This window comes from Rhinoraja longicauda, chromosome 28 (assembly GCF_053455715.1).
Source record: "Rhinoraja longicauda isolate Sanriku21f chromosome 28, sRhiLon1.1, whole genome shotgun sequence".
Lineage (NCBI taxonomy): Eukaryota > Metazoa > Chordata > Chondrichthyes > Rajiformes > Arhynchobatidae > Rhinoraja > Rhinoraja longicauda.
In genome coordinates, this window is record NC_135980.1 from 13,740,810 (window position 1) to 13,759,545 (window position 18,736).

At 44.6% G+C, this 18,736-nt stretch overlaps 1 protein-coding gene across 1 annotated transcript in view; it reads left to right on the forward strand.

Annotated features, from left to right (window-relative positions):
* The window catches only part of LOC144607402 (receptor-type tyrosine-protein phosphatase delta-like), a 391,326-nt gene that overhangs the window by 306,614 nt on the left and 65,976 nt on the right, over nucleotides 1-18,736 (forward strand). The window contains exons 19-23 of the mRNA XM_078424233.1: nucleotides 1,601-1,816; nucleotides 4,942-5,102; nucleotides 9,435-9,446; nucleotides 10,887-10,999; nucleotides 14,715-14,756. Coding sequence (XP_078280359.1) covers nucleotides 1,601-1,816; nucleotides 4,942-5,102; nucleotides 9,435-9,446; nucleotides 10,887-10,999; nucleotides 14,715-14,756 — 544 coding nt within the window. The remainder of the gene's footprint in view (nucleotides 1-1,600; nucleotides 1,817-4,941; nucleotides 5,103-9,434; nucleotides 9,447-10,886; nucleotides 11,000-14,714; nucleotides 14,757-18,736) is intronic.

Below are 18,736 nucleotides of genomic sequence, written 5' to 3' on the forward strand. Positions count from 1 at the left end.
TACTCCTGCACCTATTGCCTAGTGTCTGTTGTCTATCCAGAAGGGAGCTGCTGGAGGCAACAACACACCCAGGGAGAGCATCGGATAGAAGAGTCAACCAGTGATATAGCACAGGATCAGGCCATTTAGCCCATCATGTCCATGCTGACCCACAGGTACCCATCCACACAAATCCTCCCACAGCATCTCTCAAACATACTGGAAAGAAACTGAGAAAGCCCATAACACTGATGACACCTATAACACAGAGAAGCCGTAACACTGACAGAACCTGTAATACTGAGAGAGACTGTAACACTGAGAGAGGCCGTAACACTGAGAGAGACTGTAACACTGAGAGAGACTGTAACACTGAGTAAGACCGAGACAGCCTGTAAGACCGAGAGAACCTGTAATACCGAGAGAGGCCGTAACACTGAGAGAGGCCGTAACACTGAGAGAGGCCGTAACACTGAGAGAGGCCGTAACACTGAGAGAGGCTGTAACATTGAGAGGCCGTAAGACAGAGAGAGGCTGTAACACTGAGAGAAACTGTAACACTGAGGCAGCCTGTAACACTGAGAGGTCATAACACTGAGCGAGGTCGTAACTCTGAGAGGGCTGTAACACTGAGAGAGCCCGTAACACTGAGAGGCCATAACACTGAGAGAGGCCGTAACACTGAGAGAGGCCGTAACACTGAGGCCGTAACACTGAGAGAACGTGTAATACTGAGACAGCCTATAATACTGAGAGAGGCCGTAACACTGAGAGAGACTGTAACACTGAGAGGCCGTAACACTGAGAGAGCTGTAACACTGAGAGAGCTGTAACACTGAGGCAGCCTGTAACACTGAGAGGCCATAACACTGAGCGAGGTCGTAACTCTGAGAGGGCTGTAACACTGAGAGGCCGTAACACTGAGAGAGCTGTAACACTGAGAGAGCTGTAACACTGAGGCAGCCCGTAACACTGAGAGGCCATAACACTGAGAGAGGCCATAACACTGAGAGAACGTGTAATACTGAGACAGCCTGTAATACTGAGAGAGGTCGTAACACTGAGAGAGCTGTAACACTGAGAGGGGCTACGGGTGCTGTTCCCTATGGGAACAAGGGGGTCACAGTTTAAGGATAAGGGGGAAGTCTTTTAGGACCGAGATGAGAAAGTTTTTTTTCACACAGAGTGGTGAATCTGTGGAATTCTCTGCCACAGAAGGTAGTTGAGGCCAGTTCATTGGCTATATTTAAGAGGGAGTTAGATGTGGCCCTTGTGGCTAAAGGGATCAGGGGGTATGGAGAGAAGGCAGGTACGGGATACTGAGTTGGATGATCAGCCATGATCATATTGAATGGCGGTGCAGGCTCGAAGGGCCGAATGGCCAACTCCTGCACCTATTTTCTATGTTTCTATGTAACACTGAGAGAGCTGTAACACTGAGACAGCCTGTAATACTGAGAGGGCTGTAACACTGAGACAGCCCATAACACTGAGAGAGCTGTTCCACCTGCTGGAGTTCTGATGCATTTGGGATATTGCACCGTTCCTCGTGGATCCACGCTCCATTAATTACTGTGCCAGAATCTGCATGTCTGTCTAAATTCTTCTTGTATTATACCAGCTCCTCCAGGACCTGATGAGGCGCCGACGCAGAAGCCTCCGTTCCCGCCGGCAACTAGGCCACACCAAGCCCTACATCGCTGGGTCATTTGACGTTCTCCCGCAGGAGTTCATTCTTGGTGACCAACGATTTTATGGCGGGTTTGAGAACAAACCTCTAGAGGAGGGCAACAAATATGTGTTCTTCATCCTGGGCGTCCTGGACATCCCAGAAACGGTGAGTCACCTTATTGGGAACATCTCATCTCAAGATATTATTGGTCTCCCATCTGTTCCACTTTAACCCTTCCTTCCCCACAATGCGTCCAACACAAATACACACACACTCACTCACTCACTCACTCTCACTCACAAACCCCTCTTTTTCACCATCTTCTCCTTTTCATGGCCCTTCTCTCTTATTCATTCTTTTAGGAGAGGATAATAGCAAAATCATAATCTTGTACCAAGATGGATATTCACAATCTAGGCCCAAAAGATTTATTGCTGACCTCAATTTTCCAGCACGACAACAGAAGCTGACCTAAATTCAAAAGGCTTAATGTCAATTAAGATAAGCTTCTGACCTGCATATGTTGTTTGAAATCTCGACATTATGAAGAGAAACAATACTGACCATGATGACTTAAGATTATGACCTTCCTGTTTCAAGTTCCAAGAACAGATTAAAAAAGAATCAGAACCGATTAAAAAAAGAGCCCAAAGTTCCACAGTATCCTTATCAAGAGTGTGATAAGGCCAACACTGAATTAATCAAGTCACACCATCCACTTGGCCTGGTCATTGTAATTGTGAAACCTCACTTACAGTCCACTTTGCCTGGTCATTGTAATTGTGAAACCTCACTTACAGATGATGTCAACTAGTAGCAAAAGTGTAAATGTTCAAAGATAGTGAGGGCGGTCAGGAGTTACAGTCAAAAGACACGGGCTGCACGTGGCATAACGGTAGAGTTGCTGTCTTACAGCGCCAGAGACCCGGGTTCGCACCTGACTACGGGTGCATATTTGTGCGGAGTTTGTACACTCTCCCCGTGACCTGCGTGGGTATTCCTCGGGAACTCCAGTTTGCTCCCACACTCCAAAGACATACACTTTTGTAGGTTAATTGGCTTGGCATAATTGTAAATCATCCCTAGTGTGTGTAGGATAGTGTAAGTGTGCAGGGATCGCTGGTTGGCGCAGACTCGATGGGCCAAAGGGCCTGTTTCTGCACTATATCTCTAAACTGAACTAACCTAAACTACTCTTCAGCCTCTGTTCTCAACTTATTTGTCTGTAACTCATTGGTATGTTTTTCCAATATTAAAAGTATTGTACTTGTGTTTTGAAAATCCTTTGGAAATGGTAACCTCTGTATAAATTACTCCTTAGAATTGAAAAAAGCTTCATTTAAAAATATAACTGTGTTTAAACTGTTTTGTTAGCTGGAGGTGTCTCCTTGGTTGGGAAGAGGGACCTACCACTCGAAACGGAGATAGTGACAACTAAACCCGCTGCACCATTCTCTCTTTGTCCCTTTACCTGATGTGTGTTTATCCCGCTTCACTGTAAACAACCTCAATACATCCTGTAACAGGCTCCATGTTGTTACATTCACTGGATAAAGATGTTTTCCCTGATTTTATATTCATATTATCAATAATTATACTTGGTCTGATCTAAGGAGTAGCTCAATTATTTTTTATTAAATCCAGCTTAATTGTTTGGTACATTTCTTCATCTGCAAAAGAATTTGTGAATTGCTTTGTGCCTTTATTTCCAAAAAGCAGACCTGCACTGCCTTTTTTCCACATCCAGTAACAGGCACATGTTCCGGTTAAATAGCCATCTTGATTCTATACTGTGCCCTATGAGCCAATGTGCTTCACGCTCTCTCCATTCTTTTGTATGAAGCAGGTTGTTTTTTTTTCCCATTTCTTTCCACGTTTAAGCAGCTTTCCTTGGGTCTTGAGTGACCTCCACGTGCTGGGTCCCAGTGAAAGAACAATCCTGCCCTTCAGATCTCGAGTATAGATTCCAAAAGCGAAATATATATGTGAAAACCTTTGCGCACTTTTGTGAAATTTCCCCTGGGCAACATTTTATTCCAGTAACACCATTACTGAAGCAGAAATATTCGATTTGAGTGTGTTCCATCAAGCAAGAGCAGCACCACCTGGACTTTTCCACGTCTCCATGTGGTCACAAAAAAACCCTCTTTAGCCGTTCAGCTGTTGTCAGCATTTGGGAAGATATTCTGGAGGTTTTGACCTAAGTTAGACCCTAGTTAGTGGCACGAACACTGTGCCGTTAAAACAGTAGGGACTATGTATCAAGCTCTGCTGGAATTATTCAGCACTTTAGACAATAGACAATAGGTGCAGGAGTAGGCCATTCGGCCCTTTGAGCCAGCACCGCCATTCACTGTGATCATGGCTGATCATTCACAATCAGTACCCCGTTCCTGCCTCCTCCCCATATCCCTTGACTCCGCTATCTTTAAGAGCTCCATCTAACTCTCTCTTGAACACATCAAGAATCGGCCTCCACTGTCTTCTGAAGGCAGCGAATTCCACAGAGTCACAACTCTCTGGGTGAAAAAGTTTTTCCTCATCTCCCTTCTAAATGGCCTACCCCTTAATCTTAAACTGTGGCCCCTGGTTCTGGACTCCCCCAACATCAGGAACATATTTCCTGCCTCTAGACTGTCCAATCCCGTAATAATCTTATCTGTTTCAATAAGACCTCTTCTCATCCTTTTAAATTCCTATATTTAACTCCTCTTGTTGTGAGGGCCAACATGCCATGAGCTTTCTTCACTGCCTGCTGTACCTGAGTGACTAATGTACAAGGACACCCAGATCTCGTTGTACTTCCCCTTTTCCTTACTTGACACCATTCAGGTAATAATATGCCTTCCTGTTCTTGCCACCAAAGTGGATAACTTTAGGGCGACACAGTGCTCTAACAGTTGAGTTGTGGTCTTACAGTGCCAGATACCTAGGTTCGATCCTGGCAATAGGTGCTCTCTTTACGAAGTTTGTACGTTCTCCCCGTGACCGCGTGGGTTTGCTCCGGGTGCTCCAGTTTTCTCCCACACGCAAAAGACGTGCAGGCTTGTGGATTAATTGGCGTCTGTAAATTGTCTCTAGTACCTAGGACAGAACTAGTATACGGGTGATCACTGGTCGGCTTGGACCCAATGGGACGAAGGGCCTGTTTCTCTGAACTCAACTAAATCAAACACTTGCAGCTGGAGATGCTTCCTGATTTATTTCTGCTGTGATTTGTTAATGAAAGCCTCCAGGTTTAACATATAGTTTTTAATGATTTCTAAGTGTTCCTTTCGTTGTTATTGCAGAAGATGTTTGCAGCAAGCCCGTACTCTGACCCCATCCTCTCAGCAGACCCTGACCCACAGCCTATAATCGATGGAGAAGAGGGTCTCATCTGGGTGGTGGGCCCGGTGCTGGCGGTTGTCTTCATCATCTGCATTGTAATTGCCATCCTACTCTACAAAAAGTAAGAGCATCTCAATCAATGGGCTTGGGGTGGGTGAAGTAGACTGGAACATTGGTGGATAAGCACTAGCAATGAAGGTCACTAATTGGAATTATGAAGGTCACCAATTGGAAATGATCAGTGGTTCAAGTTCCTGGATTGGGTGTGGTGCCCCAGATAACACTCTAAAGTCATTAAATAATGCTGACATTAGCTGCAAGGGGAGGTGTGACAAACTTGGATTGATTTCTTTAGAAAGCTGGAGGTTGAGGGAAGAACTGATAGAAGTATATAAAATTATGAGAGGCATAGGCAGGGTAGTAGACAGAACCTTTTTCCCAACGTGGAAATGTCTAGAGGACATTGTTTTAAAGTTAAAGAGGCAAAGTTTAAAGGAGATTGTGCAGAACCTTTTTTTTACAAAGGGCGCTGTGTGTCTGAATAGGCACACGGATATGCTGGGAATGGAAGCATATGAATCATGGTAGGCAGAGAAAATTAGGTTACTTTAGCATTATGTTCGGCACAGACATTTGTGAGCCAAAGGGCCTGTTCCTGTGCTGTACTGTTCTATGTTCGCTAACACTGAGAGAGCCGATAACACTAAACCGTAACACTGGGCAGCACCTGCACGTTTAAAGTTTGGGCTAATGGATGTTCCTTGACAGGTTGTGTCAGGAAGAGAACCAGCAACTTCTCCTGGGCTGGTCATATTGTAGCAATGGCCGAGAAAATACACCATCACCTCTACTTCCTTTAGAAGGCTTAGGAAGTTCGGCACGTCCCTAACAGCTCTCACCAACTTCTACAGATGCGCCATATAAAGCATTTAATCGTGCTGTATCACAGCATGGTTTGGGAACAGCTCCAACCAAGACCGCAAGAAATTGCAGAGAATTGTGGACGCAGCTGGGACTATCACGCAAACCAACCTCCCTTCCATTGCCTCCATCTACACTTCACGCTGCTTCGGCAAAGCCACAAGCATAATCAAGGATAAGTCAAACCCTGGACACTCCCTCTTCTCCCCTCACCCATCAGGCAAGAGGAACAGAAGTGTGAAAATGCATACGTCCAGATTCAGGGAGAGTTTCTACCCTTTTATAAGGGAATTGAACCATCTTATCACCAACTAGAGAATGGTCCTGAGGACCATCTACCTCATTGGAGACCCTCGGACTATCTTTAAATTGACATTTTTGGAATTTAATTTGCACTAAACGTTATTCCTTTTATCCTGCATTTGTACACTGTGGGCGGCTTGATTGTAATCATGTATAGTCTCTCCACTGACTGGGTAGCACGCAACAAAAAAGCTTTTCACTGTACCTCAGTACGCATGACAATAAACTATACTGAACCAAACTGTACTAGCTTCTTTCCCTCTAGCCCCATCTCATTCAGAATGCACTTTCTGTGGCCTCCTGATTTGTGGATGATGTTTAGTTTCCTCAGCATTACCTAGTCAGCCATTCTACCAGAGTATGCTTCAGGGCAGAGTGAGAGATAGAACAGTACAGCACAGCACAGGAACGGGCCCTTCCACCCGCATTGTTTGTGCCGAACGTGACACCAAGTTACACTGATCTCGTCTGCCTGTACATGATCCATATCCCACTATTCCCTGCATTTCCATGTGCCTATCCAAAGGCTTCTCAAAAGCCACCTCCCTTGGCAATGCATTCCATGCCCCCACCATTCTCTAAAAAACACGCCCCGCACATCTCAATTAAACTTACCCCTTCTCACATTATAGTTATGCTCTTTAATGTTGGACAATTCCACCCTGGGTAAAAAGATTCTGACTGTCTACCCTATCGATCCCTCTCATAACTTTATAAACTTCTATCACATCTCCCGTGGAATATCCAACATTCCAGAGAAAACAATCTAAGCCTATCCAACCTCTCCCTGTAGCTGAAACCCTCTAATCCAGGCAGCATTGGTAAACCTCCTCCACAGCCTCTCCAAAGCTTCCACATCCTTCCTGCGAGGGGGCGATCACGCAATACTCCAAATGTGGTCTAAACGAAGTCCTCTGGAGCTGCTTCATGAAGCCAAAGTCCTCTAGAGCTGCATCATGAAGGAATGGAAGTTCCACCTGGTGAGGAGGGAGACCGAGCAAAACTAAGATGAACCTGATGTTGGATGTACACAGTGATCGCTTGAGAAAGTGACCCTTCTTTCCAGCTGTGGTTAATTTTTTATAAAAAAACAATACCGTAAAATTAATATTCAGCCATTTAGTCTTTGCAAACAAATTAAGGTGAGGCCTTTATTAAAAAGCTTGACACAACTGGTATAAATTCTGCAATACCTATTCCTTATGTGATAGAAAGTCCTCAAGTTACTCTTTGTGGTTGGAGAAATTAATCAGCCCTTGTCTCATCTCAAACTTACAATTTTTTGCAAAATCCTAATTGCTGTTTGTGATGTGAATTGGGGGGGAATTACACGATGCAGCGCCATGCCATTAACTGCAAAGCTCTTGCGTTGCTATATATCAATAACTTGAAGTATCGAAGTTCGTTTATCATCTCAAAATGCGGTGGTAGAATGTACTCTGGTAGAATGGCTGACCCAGGGTGCTGCACAGGAGTATAATCAGTGAGAAAAGTTGACTGAGCCAAAGAAGGAAGAGCTTACCAAAGGGTGAAGTTTTAAGGAGGAAGAGTTAGGTGATGAGCAAATTCTCTGAGCAGACTCGAGAAGGTTGTGGCCTTGGCATGACTGGTGATTTGAAGGCGGAGGAGCTTGCATGGGAGAGCTGAGTAGGTGGAGTGCAGATTTCGCAATGCTTGTTGCGATTGGTGAAGTTATTTTAATAACACAAGAGAATTTGCTTTGAAGATAGACACAAAAGGCTGGAGTAACTCAGCAGGTCGGACAGCATCTCTGGATAAAAGCAACAGGTGATATTTCGGGGACGAGACTCGAAACGCCACCTATTCCTTTTCCCCAGAGATGCTGACCTGCTGAGTTACCCCAGGTTTTGTGTCTATCTTTGGTTTAAACCAGCATCTGCACTTTCTACCGACACAAATAATTTGGTTTGTAATATTGAAGAGGTCTTGAATGGCACAGTCAGTGGTACAAAGGGTCCCGACCCGAAACGTCACCTATTCATGTTCTCCAGGGATGCCGCCTGACCCTTTGAGTTACTCCAGCACATTGTGACCTTTTATCGAGCATCAGCATCCTCGGATCCTTGTTTCTATGTTTGTACATACTTGCTTCTCGTGGGTCCTTGTTTTGTGTATTGAATGCATCCATCTCTCCTGTGTGACCCTGGACATCATATGTCATCCAGCTGCTGGCATCAACCAGTAGACATCAGTCACAGGCATCCCAGCTGAGAGCAGATAGCTCAATATAAAATGGGACTTGATAGCATCACCATTGGCAGTGCAGGCTTGAATTTTACTCAGGGTGATATTTTTGTTTGGTGGGGGTGCTCTCTGGAATATCTGATGGAATCTATTTTGCCATTTTAACCATGTAGCTACCAAGCAATAAACTGCAACCTTGCAGGACCACTGGACTGTGATTGCTGCCAGGGCAGGGCTGTGAAAATACAAGGACACGTCAGGAGTGAAGGGTTTGGAAAGGAGTGCAGCCTGGAGCATTTGTTATTTACTCAGAATGACTGGGTCTAATGGGGGGAAGTAATCGAAAAGTTATATGGCAGAAAATTATATACATTAAAACTCTACTTAAAGGTATTGATCTTTTAGCATTTGGAGTTACTAATTAATGTAACTCTCCAACCCTGCTCCCCAACACTCTGCCCCCCTCTATCCTAGAATCTACCACCTCTGTTCTTTAATATTACAGTCAGTATTACTGTTAGGTTTCATTCTAGAACGAGTCAGAGTATCCAAGCTTGCCAGCAATATGTGGGGATCACTGATCACTGGGTTAGCTAGTCAAGGGATGGTGCCGCGTCTGTACGTGAGTGGCACGGTGGCGCAGCGGTAGAGTTGCTGCCTCGCAGCGAATGCAGCGCCGGAGACTCAGGTTCGATCCTGACTACGGGCGCCGTCTGTACGGAGTTTGTACGTTCTCCCCGTGAGCTGTGTGGGTTTTCTCCGAGATCTTCGGATTCCTCCCACACTCCAAAGACGTACGGGTATGTAGGTTAATTGGCTAGGAAAATGTAAAGAATTGTCCCTAGTGGGTGTGGGATAGTGTTAGTGTGCGGGGATCGCTGGGCGGGGCGGACCCGGTGGGCCGAAGGGCCTGTTTCTGCGCTGTATCTCTAAATCTAAAAAATCTAAATCTAAATCTATTAACGTTTATATTGAAGCACTTACACAGTTCTTATCTTTCTCTTAATGCACTCATCATGGACAGCAAGCCCGACAGGTAAGCAACCACTTTAATCCAGAATTCCAAATTATTTTCCATTATTTTGCAAGGTTACGACAATTAGTAACTTGTTTTCTGTTTAAATTGTTTTTTATTTTATACTGAAAATACTTTTATTTAACTCTTCTAAATGATAGCTGCAAGTTTAGAGTAAACAAAACCTTGTGATGCCAGCCCTCGACCCAGATTTGCCTTGTCATGTGTACAGGATTGGGTCCTAAATTCATATGCTCAAACGTTCTAGGAGCAGAATAAGGCCATTCGGCCCATCAAGTCTACGCCATTCAATCATGGCAGATCTATCTTTCTCTCTCAACTCCACCCTCCTGCCTTTTCCCCATAACCACTGACACCCTTACTAATCAAGAATCTGTAGATCTCCACCATAAAAATATCCATTGACTTGGCGTCTACAGCCGTCTGCGGCAATAAATTCCACAGGGTCACCACCACCGTCAGACTAAAGAAATTCCTCCTCATCATCTTTCTGAAGTTACTGCCTTTTATTCTGAGGCTATGGCCTCTGGTCCTAGACTCTCTCACTAATGGAAACATCCTCTCCACATTCACTCTATCCAGTCCTTTTTCACATGCATTTCAAGATTCACATTGCAAGATGCCACAGAGGAGGCCCATCCATCTGCTGGTCTGGAGAGAGGTGTAATCTGTCTCCTGGCCATTTTCATCCATGTGAAATGTATCGGGGCAACCTCAACTCTGCTCCAATTGGCACCGACTTGTAGTCAATGTAGCTCAGTAAACCAAGTTTAAGAGAAAATGAAATACACTGCTTCTGAGGACCACTTGGAAGACATCATGTTATATCTTTCAGAGAGAGAAACATTTTTTTAATTTATTTAAGATACAGCATTTAAACAGGCCCTTCAACCCATCGAGTTTGCACAGACATTCACACTAGTTCCATGTTGTCCCATTGCCTGCTCACCTTTACAGAGCCTAATTAACCATCAAACCCGCAAATCTTTGGAACGTAGGAGGAAACTGGAGTAACTGGAGAAAACCCATCCAGTCACAGGGAGAACTTGCAAACTCCACACAGACTGCACCTGAGGTCAGGATTGAACCTGTGTCGCTGGAACTGTGAGCTCTGCCAGTTGTGCCACTGTGCTGTTCATTGTTGATGGATAATCTTACTGGAACAGTTAAGATACTTGGGAGGCATGGCAGCTTAGATATCGAGCTGTTTCCACTAGTGGGAGAATCTTCAACAAGGGGACAATGTTACAAGATTAAGGTGTGGTCATTTCCAACGGGGTTGTCATTTCTGTGGAACTTCCCACAGAAAGTAGCCCAGTGGCCTACTCTTGCTCCTACTTTCTAGTAGCCCATGTTTTCAACTCTTGTGTGCACATGTCATAAGTAAGCAATGATCTTAGAGGATCCTAACCAAACATATCCTTTTCACTGCAATGACAGAAAACGCAAAGAAAGTGATCCCAGGACCAAGTGTCTTCTCAACAATGCTGAAGTGCCATCCCATCATCCCATGGACCCGGTCGAAATGAGACGCATCAACTTTCAGACGCCAGGTAAAGATGCAGTGACTGTGCTCTCTGTCGGTACGGTTATAATAATCTAAAGAGAGCTTTGGTTTTGTTTATCGATGTTTGGTGAGTGCCGCAGGGTCAGGTTTAGCTGAGCCTGACTACACTGAACTATGAACTATTTGGGCATGAACACAAAGGGTGGTGGTGATGCAACAGTGGAACAGAGATTGTTACTCTGCCATTCTGGCGACGACAAGCCGATGTTTTTGGTCATGGTGATACTTTGAATCAGTAGTCCTGAACTCAGTAAAGGACTCATGGAAAAGCAACTTGCAGGGGATATAATGTTAGTTCATTTCCCAAGAATGGATGGATAAAGTAGGTGGATTTTCAATGGAAAACAATCCTGACTTCTCCCACTTGCCCTAAGAAGCCAGTTTAAACTCCATGGATGATTCAACAGTCTCATTATTGGTTTGCAAGCCTAGCCTAGCCATTACGGTGAGCAAAATTGGGATGTAGTCCCTTCATTTGTGTCTTGAAAGGATAGTCAGGTATCGCAGAATGAAAACCTTCCACCTATTTTTTTTAAGCTGATCTTGATCCGGCTACGGGAATCAGTGAAAATTCCTACTTCACAGTAATCCTCAAGGTACATTTTTTAGGGAAACCATTGGGAGGAATCCATCCTACCAAGGCAGAACAAGGTCCATCCACAAAAAGCTTTATGTATCAAAAGGATACAGCGTTATATTAGGAGAGAGAGAGAAAGGATGAGATTGGGAGGAGGAGAACGGGAGGAAGGAGATGGCAGGAGTAAGAAGGCATGTCAGAGGGGAGGAAGGGTTGCGGAAGAAAAGGAAAAGCAACAGGAATGGCAGCGGCATTTGGCAAAGCCACTTCCATGATGGCTAACTTCATTGCAAGAGTTATAATTTTTCCACGTTTACACAGACAGGGTACTTCTGGGGCTGGCAAAAGCTGGGGCAGTTTGTACCACAGTTTGCCGACCTCCTGGCCACGTTCTTTAGAGAGGAGGCAGCAGCCTGCTGTGTACAAGACCTCCCATTCAAGGCGCAGCAGTTGTGGGAATGTTTAAAACTTGCAGCAAAAAGTGTGAAACTCCCTGTCATACCCTTCAACAGATGTTGTAATTACACATCTAAACACATTTAAATATCGCATTTCATCATATATTAAAATGTGTGGGCTTTTAATGTGACTCTTTGTGATGGATGATTAGCTGAGGCGTTTTTACCAGCGCTTGAGAAATACGATCCCTAACCAAATGTTAAATCTTTAGTAGGATTCTTCCATTAGCTATAAAACCGCTGGGTAGAAATTAGCAGTTTGTTTAGTAGATGAGGGATATTTTCTTCCTGCAGAATCCTTCTCGGCTGTGTCATTAATTGACCCCACTGCACAGGAGACTGCAGTGTTGCTGCAAAGTGGATGCACATGGGCTTGGGCCCACGGCAGCTCAAGGTTGAATCAGCAGCCTTACTATGCTAAGTGAATAAAAAGAAAAGAGATCAAATCCACACATCCCCCACTGGTCTGCTGGAAAACAGCGGGACCAAAGGAGAAGAGGTAGATCACTGGAGTCATAGAGTCATTCAGCATGGAAACAGGCCCTACGGCCCAACCTGCCCATCACAACCAAGATGCCCCATTTACACTGGTCCCACCTGCCTGCGTTTCACCCTTATCCCTCTATACCTAAGCTCGTCTTGTTCGCTATTATAGATGACCAGAGAGAAAGGTGAGGCATAAAGCAAGGCACGACCACTTGCCCCATAAAAAGATGCAATTGCTATGGAAGATTTCATCATAAAATAACAATTCTACAATATTACAAGGTTCTTCTGCAAATGAGAGATGACATGCATTTGAAGGAAGTGACCCCTTGGATTTTGTATTGGGTCAGGTGTCCGTGTTCTGGGTACATAGCTGAAAACCGTTTGCCAATTACAACTGATTCAGCCATTCATTTGAAACAACCATTTGGTTCATTTGAGAATTTCTTGGTGTTTATTGACGCATTAAGAAGGATGTTTCACCATGTGATGGCATTTTGTGTTAACACATTGTGGGTACGCGCTGCGATTAGGGGAGAAGAAATAGGCCGGGTGAGTTTTCTGGCATTGCATTCCGGATGTCAAGAAATTCGGGAATCAGTCCGTGCCGCCAGGTCTGACGACAGAACATTAGCTGGATTAAAATAGGCACAACTAATCACTAATCCGGTGCAGGTGAGCAGTCAAAATTATTGGCCATTGAATCAGTGATCTCCATTTACACTCCAAGGTTTCTCTTGTAAGCAATGAGGAAGGACTCATCTTGGGAGCAAAACCCATTTACTTTTACACCCGTGTCACCTGAAGTACAGTTCATGATGGGGGTACTAAAGGAGAGGGCTTACTATGGCTGTGTGACGCAGCCCCGGACTGTACCTCAATTTGCAGCAGCGCACTTGTGGTGGGTTCCCTGCCATCATTGCTTCATCTATACAATGTAGTTCTGTCTGGATACTAGATTATGGCTGCTTGATCCTGCCAGCAACAGCCCAATCTGACCCAGTCAGTCCACAATCTGTGCTGAGTTAGATGATTAAAGTGGCTCCACAGAATTGATGCATATGGCATTGGTGCCCATAAGGGAGCGGCTGGAACTACTGCTGCTCATCAGAGCCATGGCAGACACAGTCAGCAAAGGGCAGCATCAGTGGTCTACAACATGGCTGACGCAGCAAGGATCCAGAGGCAGAGCTGTACTGTGGAACCACTGTGCAACCTTGGATACTTTCTGCAGCAGTTTAGTTTCGTTTAGCTCACAGATACAGCGCGGAAACAGGTACTTCGGCCCACAGAATCCACGCCGATCACCCCACACACTAACACTATCCTACACACTAGGGACAGTTTACAATTCTTACCGAAGCCGATTAACCTAAAAAACCCGTACGTCTTTGGAGTGTGGGAGAAAACTGGAGCACCAGGACAGAGATGGTCACAGGGAAAACGTATAAACTCAGTACAGACAGCACCTGTAGTTAGGATCGAATGCGGGTCTCTGGTGCTGTAAGGCAGCAACTCTGCCATCATGCCACAGTGATAGCAGAAAAATGTCAGTAGGTCTGGGACAGGGTTGGGATAGTTACCAGACTTCCCAGACAATCAATCCCCAGGACACAACCCGAGAAAAATATTATTTAATGCTTTTTGTATTACTTTTTGTTTAATGAGTTACTGAAATATTATTTGACTGGGTGAGGCATTTGGGGACGGGGGAATGAATGATGAAACCTTCATAATCACATCCAACAAAACCTGGACGTCAAGATGCGGGTGACGACAGGAGGAAAAGCATTGGGCGTCTGATTGTGGACTCCTCTGTGCCTTTATCCAACCTTGACCCCTAAGACTTGCCAGTAGCCTAACCTACCCTCCCAGGAGCAACGTTTACCGTAGTCACTCTGGGGACCTGCCCCCATAAGTTTGGGGCCCCGACGCCTCGGGCAGTCCCACGCGGACACAATTACCACGGTTAAGAGAGAGCGAGCACCGAGGAGAGAAAAACGAGACAAAGAGGTAAGAACGGAACAAATTGCCGAGAGGGAGGGGAAGACTGACTGTTTATTCATGCATTTGTTCGTTTGTTTGAGTTCCCGTTTTGTTTTCTGTTATCTCCCCCTTGAGTTGCGTTCTGCCAGCCTGTAGATTTAAGTGTGTTCACGTGCTGATGTTTCTTTTCACAGAATCTGTTGTCAGCAGTCCCCTCAGTGAACCCGAATTTGCAAGTTAGTTCCCACTTGCATTTTATGCCTATTGTTTTGTTAGCTTATTTGATTTTGTTTTGTTTTGAATATATATAGCATATATATGTAACGTAATATATATCTATATATGTAAGTTGCATATAAATCTGTGTTTCTTATCCACCTCGATGTAGTTTTTAACTTGTGTTTCTCTCTCTCTCGAGCTCTTGGCTGCTCATTGGCTAAGCTTTTAGCTCCTCTCACTTTTGCATGTTTTTTTAGGTGTATGTTTTTAACGTCAATTTGGGGGTTGCCTGCAGATTTGTGGCTTCATCAGTTTCGTCTGGTGGTCTAGTGGGCGTCAGGACGTGGGAGCAGTGGGTGGGTTGGGGGGAGGGGGAGGAGAGACAGAGCAATGAGAGGATAGACAGGATGCCAAGATTTCAGGAGCCAATCTTCCACATACAATAGTTTTCATTGAATGGTGACAACACAGGAGGCCATTCGGCCCAAGATGTCCTTGCCAGTTCATTACCAAACTTGTCCAAGGAATGGGTTTACACCGTTAATTCACAATTTCCTTGTGGAGGGTGATGGCCACAGAAATTCCAAGCTCAATAGGTAGGCTGCGCACTCTTAATGAAGGGGAGGATGATGAAGTGTTGCTCAGTATTGGTCCAATTCAGATTCATTTATGTTTGGTATACCAAGGTGACAGATTATCTCTCAGATGGCAAAACCATGAGAGGATATTCTGTTTTATAATCCCTTCTGATGTGTTTCCACGCATCTCACCTGGGATCTATGTTGCACCTCTTCTCCAGATGTTAATATTTTCTCCACAGCTGGAATGCTTTATTACAAATCACAACAAATGTTCAGATGGAATCATGGAGTTATACAATAAGGAAACAGGCCCTTCGGCCCAACTCATCCATGCCGATCATGACACCCCATCTAAGCTAGTCTAATTTGCCTGCATATGGCCCATATCATTTTTAACCTTTCCTATCTATATACCCGTCCAAATGTATTTTAGATGTTATTGTAGGTGCCTCAACCACTTCCTCTGGCAGCTCATTCCATGTACCCACCACCCTCTGTTTGGAAAAAAATGCCCATCAGGTTTCTATTAAATCTTACCTCTGTCACCTGAAGCCGATGCCCTGCGAAAAAGACTGCTTTCATCCTATCCATTCCCCTCATGATTTTATACACTTGAGGAACTTCCTCTGGACCCTGAAGGGAAGAGGATTACTCTTCTTTATGCTTAAACCAATTTCTTACACACTTTTCCTATCAAAGAAAACCTTTATCCTTACTATCAAAAGTGATCTTTGACTACAGCTATTTCATCAATGTCATTTTCTCCACACCACAGAGGTTGGTTCATAAGACCCAGCCCCGGTCTGTCTTTTTCATTGCCGTTTAACCAAAAGTAGCCAAACCAGCGTCTAGCATCACAGAATTTCAAATACAGGCAGCATAGAAACATAGAAACTAGGTGCAGGAGTAGGCCATTCGGCCCTTCGAGCCTGCACCGCCATTCAATATGATCATGGCTGATCATCCAGCTCAGTAACCTGTACCTGCCTTCTCTCCATACCCCCTGACCCCTTTAGCCACAAGGGCCATATCTAACTCCCTCTTAAATATAGCCAGTGAACTGGCCTCATCTACCTTCTGTGGCAGAGAATTCCACAGACTCACCACTCTCTGTGTGAAGAAATGTTTTCTCATCTCGGTCCTAAAAGACTTCCACCTTATCCTTAAGCTGTGACCCCTGGTTCTGGACTTCCCCAACATCGGGAACAATCTTCCCGCATCTAGCCTTTCCAACCCCTTAAGAATTTTATATGTTTCAATAAGATCCCCCCTCAGTCTTCTAAATTCCAGCGAGTATAAGCCTAATCTATCCAGTCTTTCTTCATATGAAAGTCCTGCCATCCCAGGGATCAATCTGGTGAACCTTCTCTGTACTCCCTCTAAGGCTAGAATGTCTTTCCTTAGATTAGGAGACCAAAACTGTACACAATACTCCAGGTGCGGTCTCACCAAGGCCCTGTACAACTGCAGCAGAACCTCCCTGCTCCTATACTCAAATCCTCTTGCCATGAATGCTAACATACCATTCGCTTTTTTCACTGCCTGCTGCACCTGCACGCTTGCTTTCAATGACTGGTGCACCATGACACCCAGGTCACGTTGCATCTCCCCTTTTCCTAATTGGCCACCATTCAGGTAATACTCTGCTTTCCTGTTCTTGCCACCAAAGTGGATAACCTCACATTTATCCACATTATATTGCATCTGCCATGCATTCGCCCACTCTCCTAATCTATCCAAGTCACTCTGCAGCCTCCTAGCATCCTCCTAGCATCCTCCTCGCAGCTAACACTGCCACCCAGCTTCGTGTCATCCGCAAACTTAGAGATATTGCATTCAATTCCCTCGTCCAAATCATTAATATATATTGTAAATAACTGGGGTCCCAGCACTGAGCCTTGCGGTACCCCACTAGTCACTGCCTGCCATTCCGAAAAGGACCCGTTTATTCCTACTCTTTGCTTCCTGTCCGCCAACCAATTCTCTATCCACCTCAACACTGAACACCCAATACCGTGTGCTTTAAGTTTGTACCCCAATCTTCTATGTGGGACCTTGTCGAAGGCCTTCTGAAAATCCAGATATAACACATCGACTGGTTCTCCCTTATCCACTCTACTAGTTACATCCTCGAAAAACTCTATAAGATTCGCCAGGCATGATTTGCCTTTCATAAATCCATGCTGACTTTGTCCGATGATTTCACCACTTTCCAAATGTGATGCTATCATATCTTTAATAACTGACTCTAGCATTTTCCCCACTACCGATGTTAGGCTAACTGGTCTATAATTCCCCATTTTCTCTCTCCCTCCCTTTTTAAAAAGTGGGGTCACATTAGCTACCCTCCAATCCTCAGGAACTACTCCAGAATCTAAAGAGTTTTGAAAAATTATCACTAATGCATCCACTATTTCTGAGGCTGCTTCCTTAAGCACTCTGGGATGCAGCCTATCTGGCCCTGGGGATTTTTCGGCCTTTAATCCATTTAATTTACCTAACACCACTTCCCGACTAACCTGGATTACCCTCAGTTCCTCCATCTCGTTAGACCCCCGGTCCCCTGCTATTTCCGGCAGATTGTTTATGTCTTCTCTAGTGAAGACAGAACCAAAGTAGTTGTTCAATTGGTCTGCCATCTCCTTGTTCCCTATGATTAATTCACCTGTTTCCAAGGGACCTATATTTATCTATCGATATCTTTTACAAATTCTTTGCATTGGTTGGTAAAAGGTTTGCCTTGGAAGTCAACTCACCCTTAAACTGCCTATCACCCCAGGTATATTTCATAACCACCTCAACTTTTAGTGCTCTCAGCCATTTGCTGTGAGCATCCAAGTCTGTTTATTCAACAGAAGGGCATCAATAATCACACGAAAATTCTTGTGTGAATAGCCCAATTTAAGAAGAGACTCACATGAGGCAATATAATTTGAGAGTGGTTCTGTTCAAATAAGTTCATTAGTTCTAGGAGCAGAATAAGGCCATTCGTCCATCAGGTCTGTTCAATCATGGCTAATCTATATTTCCCTCTCAACCCCATTCTCCTACCTTCGCCCCATAACTCTTGACACTCTTACTAATAAAGAATCTGTAAATCTCCGTCTTAAAAATATCAATTGACAGCCTCCACAGCCATATGTGGCAATGAATTCCACAGATTCACTACCCTCAAATAAATTCCTTCTCATCTCCTTTCGACAGGTACGTCCTTTTATGCAGAAGCTATGGCCTCCTGACTCTCCCACTAATGGAAACATCCTCTCCACATTCACTGTGTCCGGGCCTTTCACTATCTTTGGAAATGTTTTTAATCACGATAATGCTTCTGCTCTTCATGACAAGCCCATTGTCAGTCTTATTGATAAACTGTATTCGTTTATTTTTCAATTATTTTGAGAAAAAGTCAAAACCAA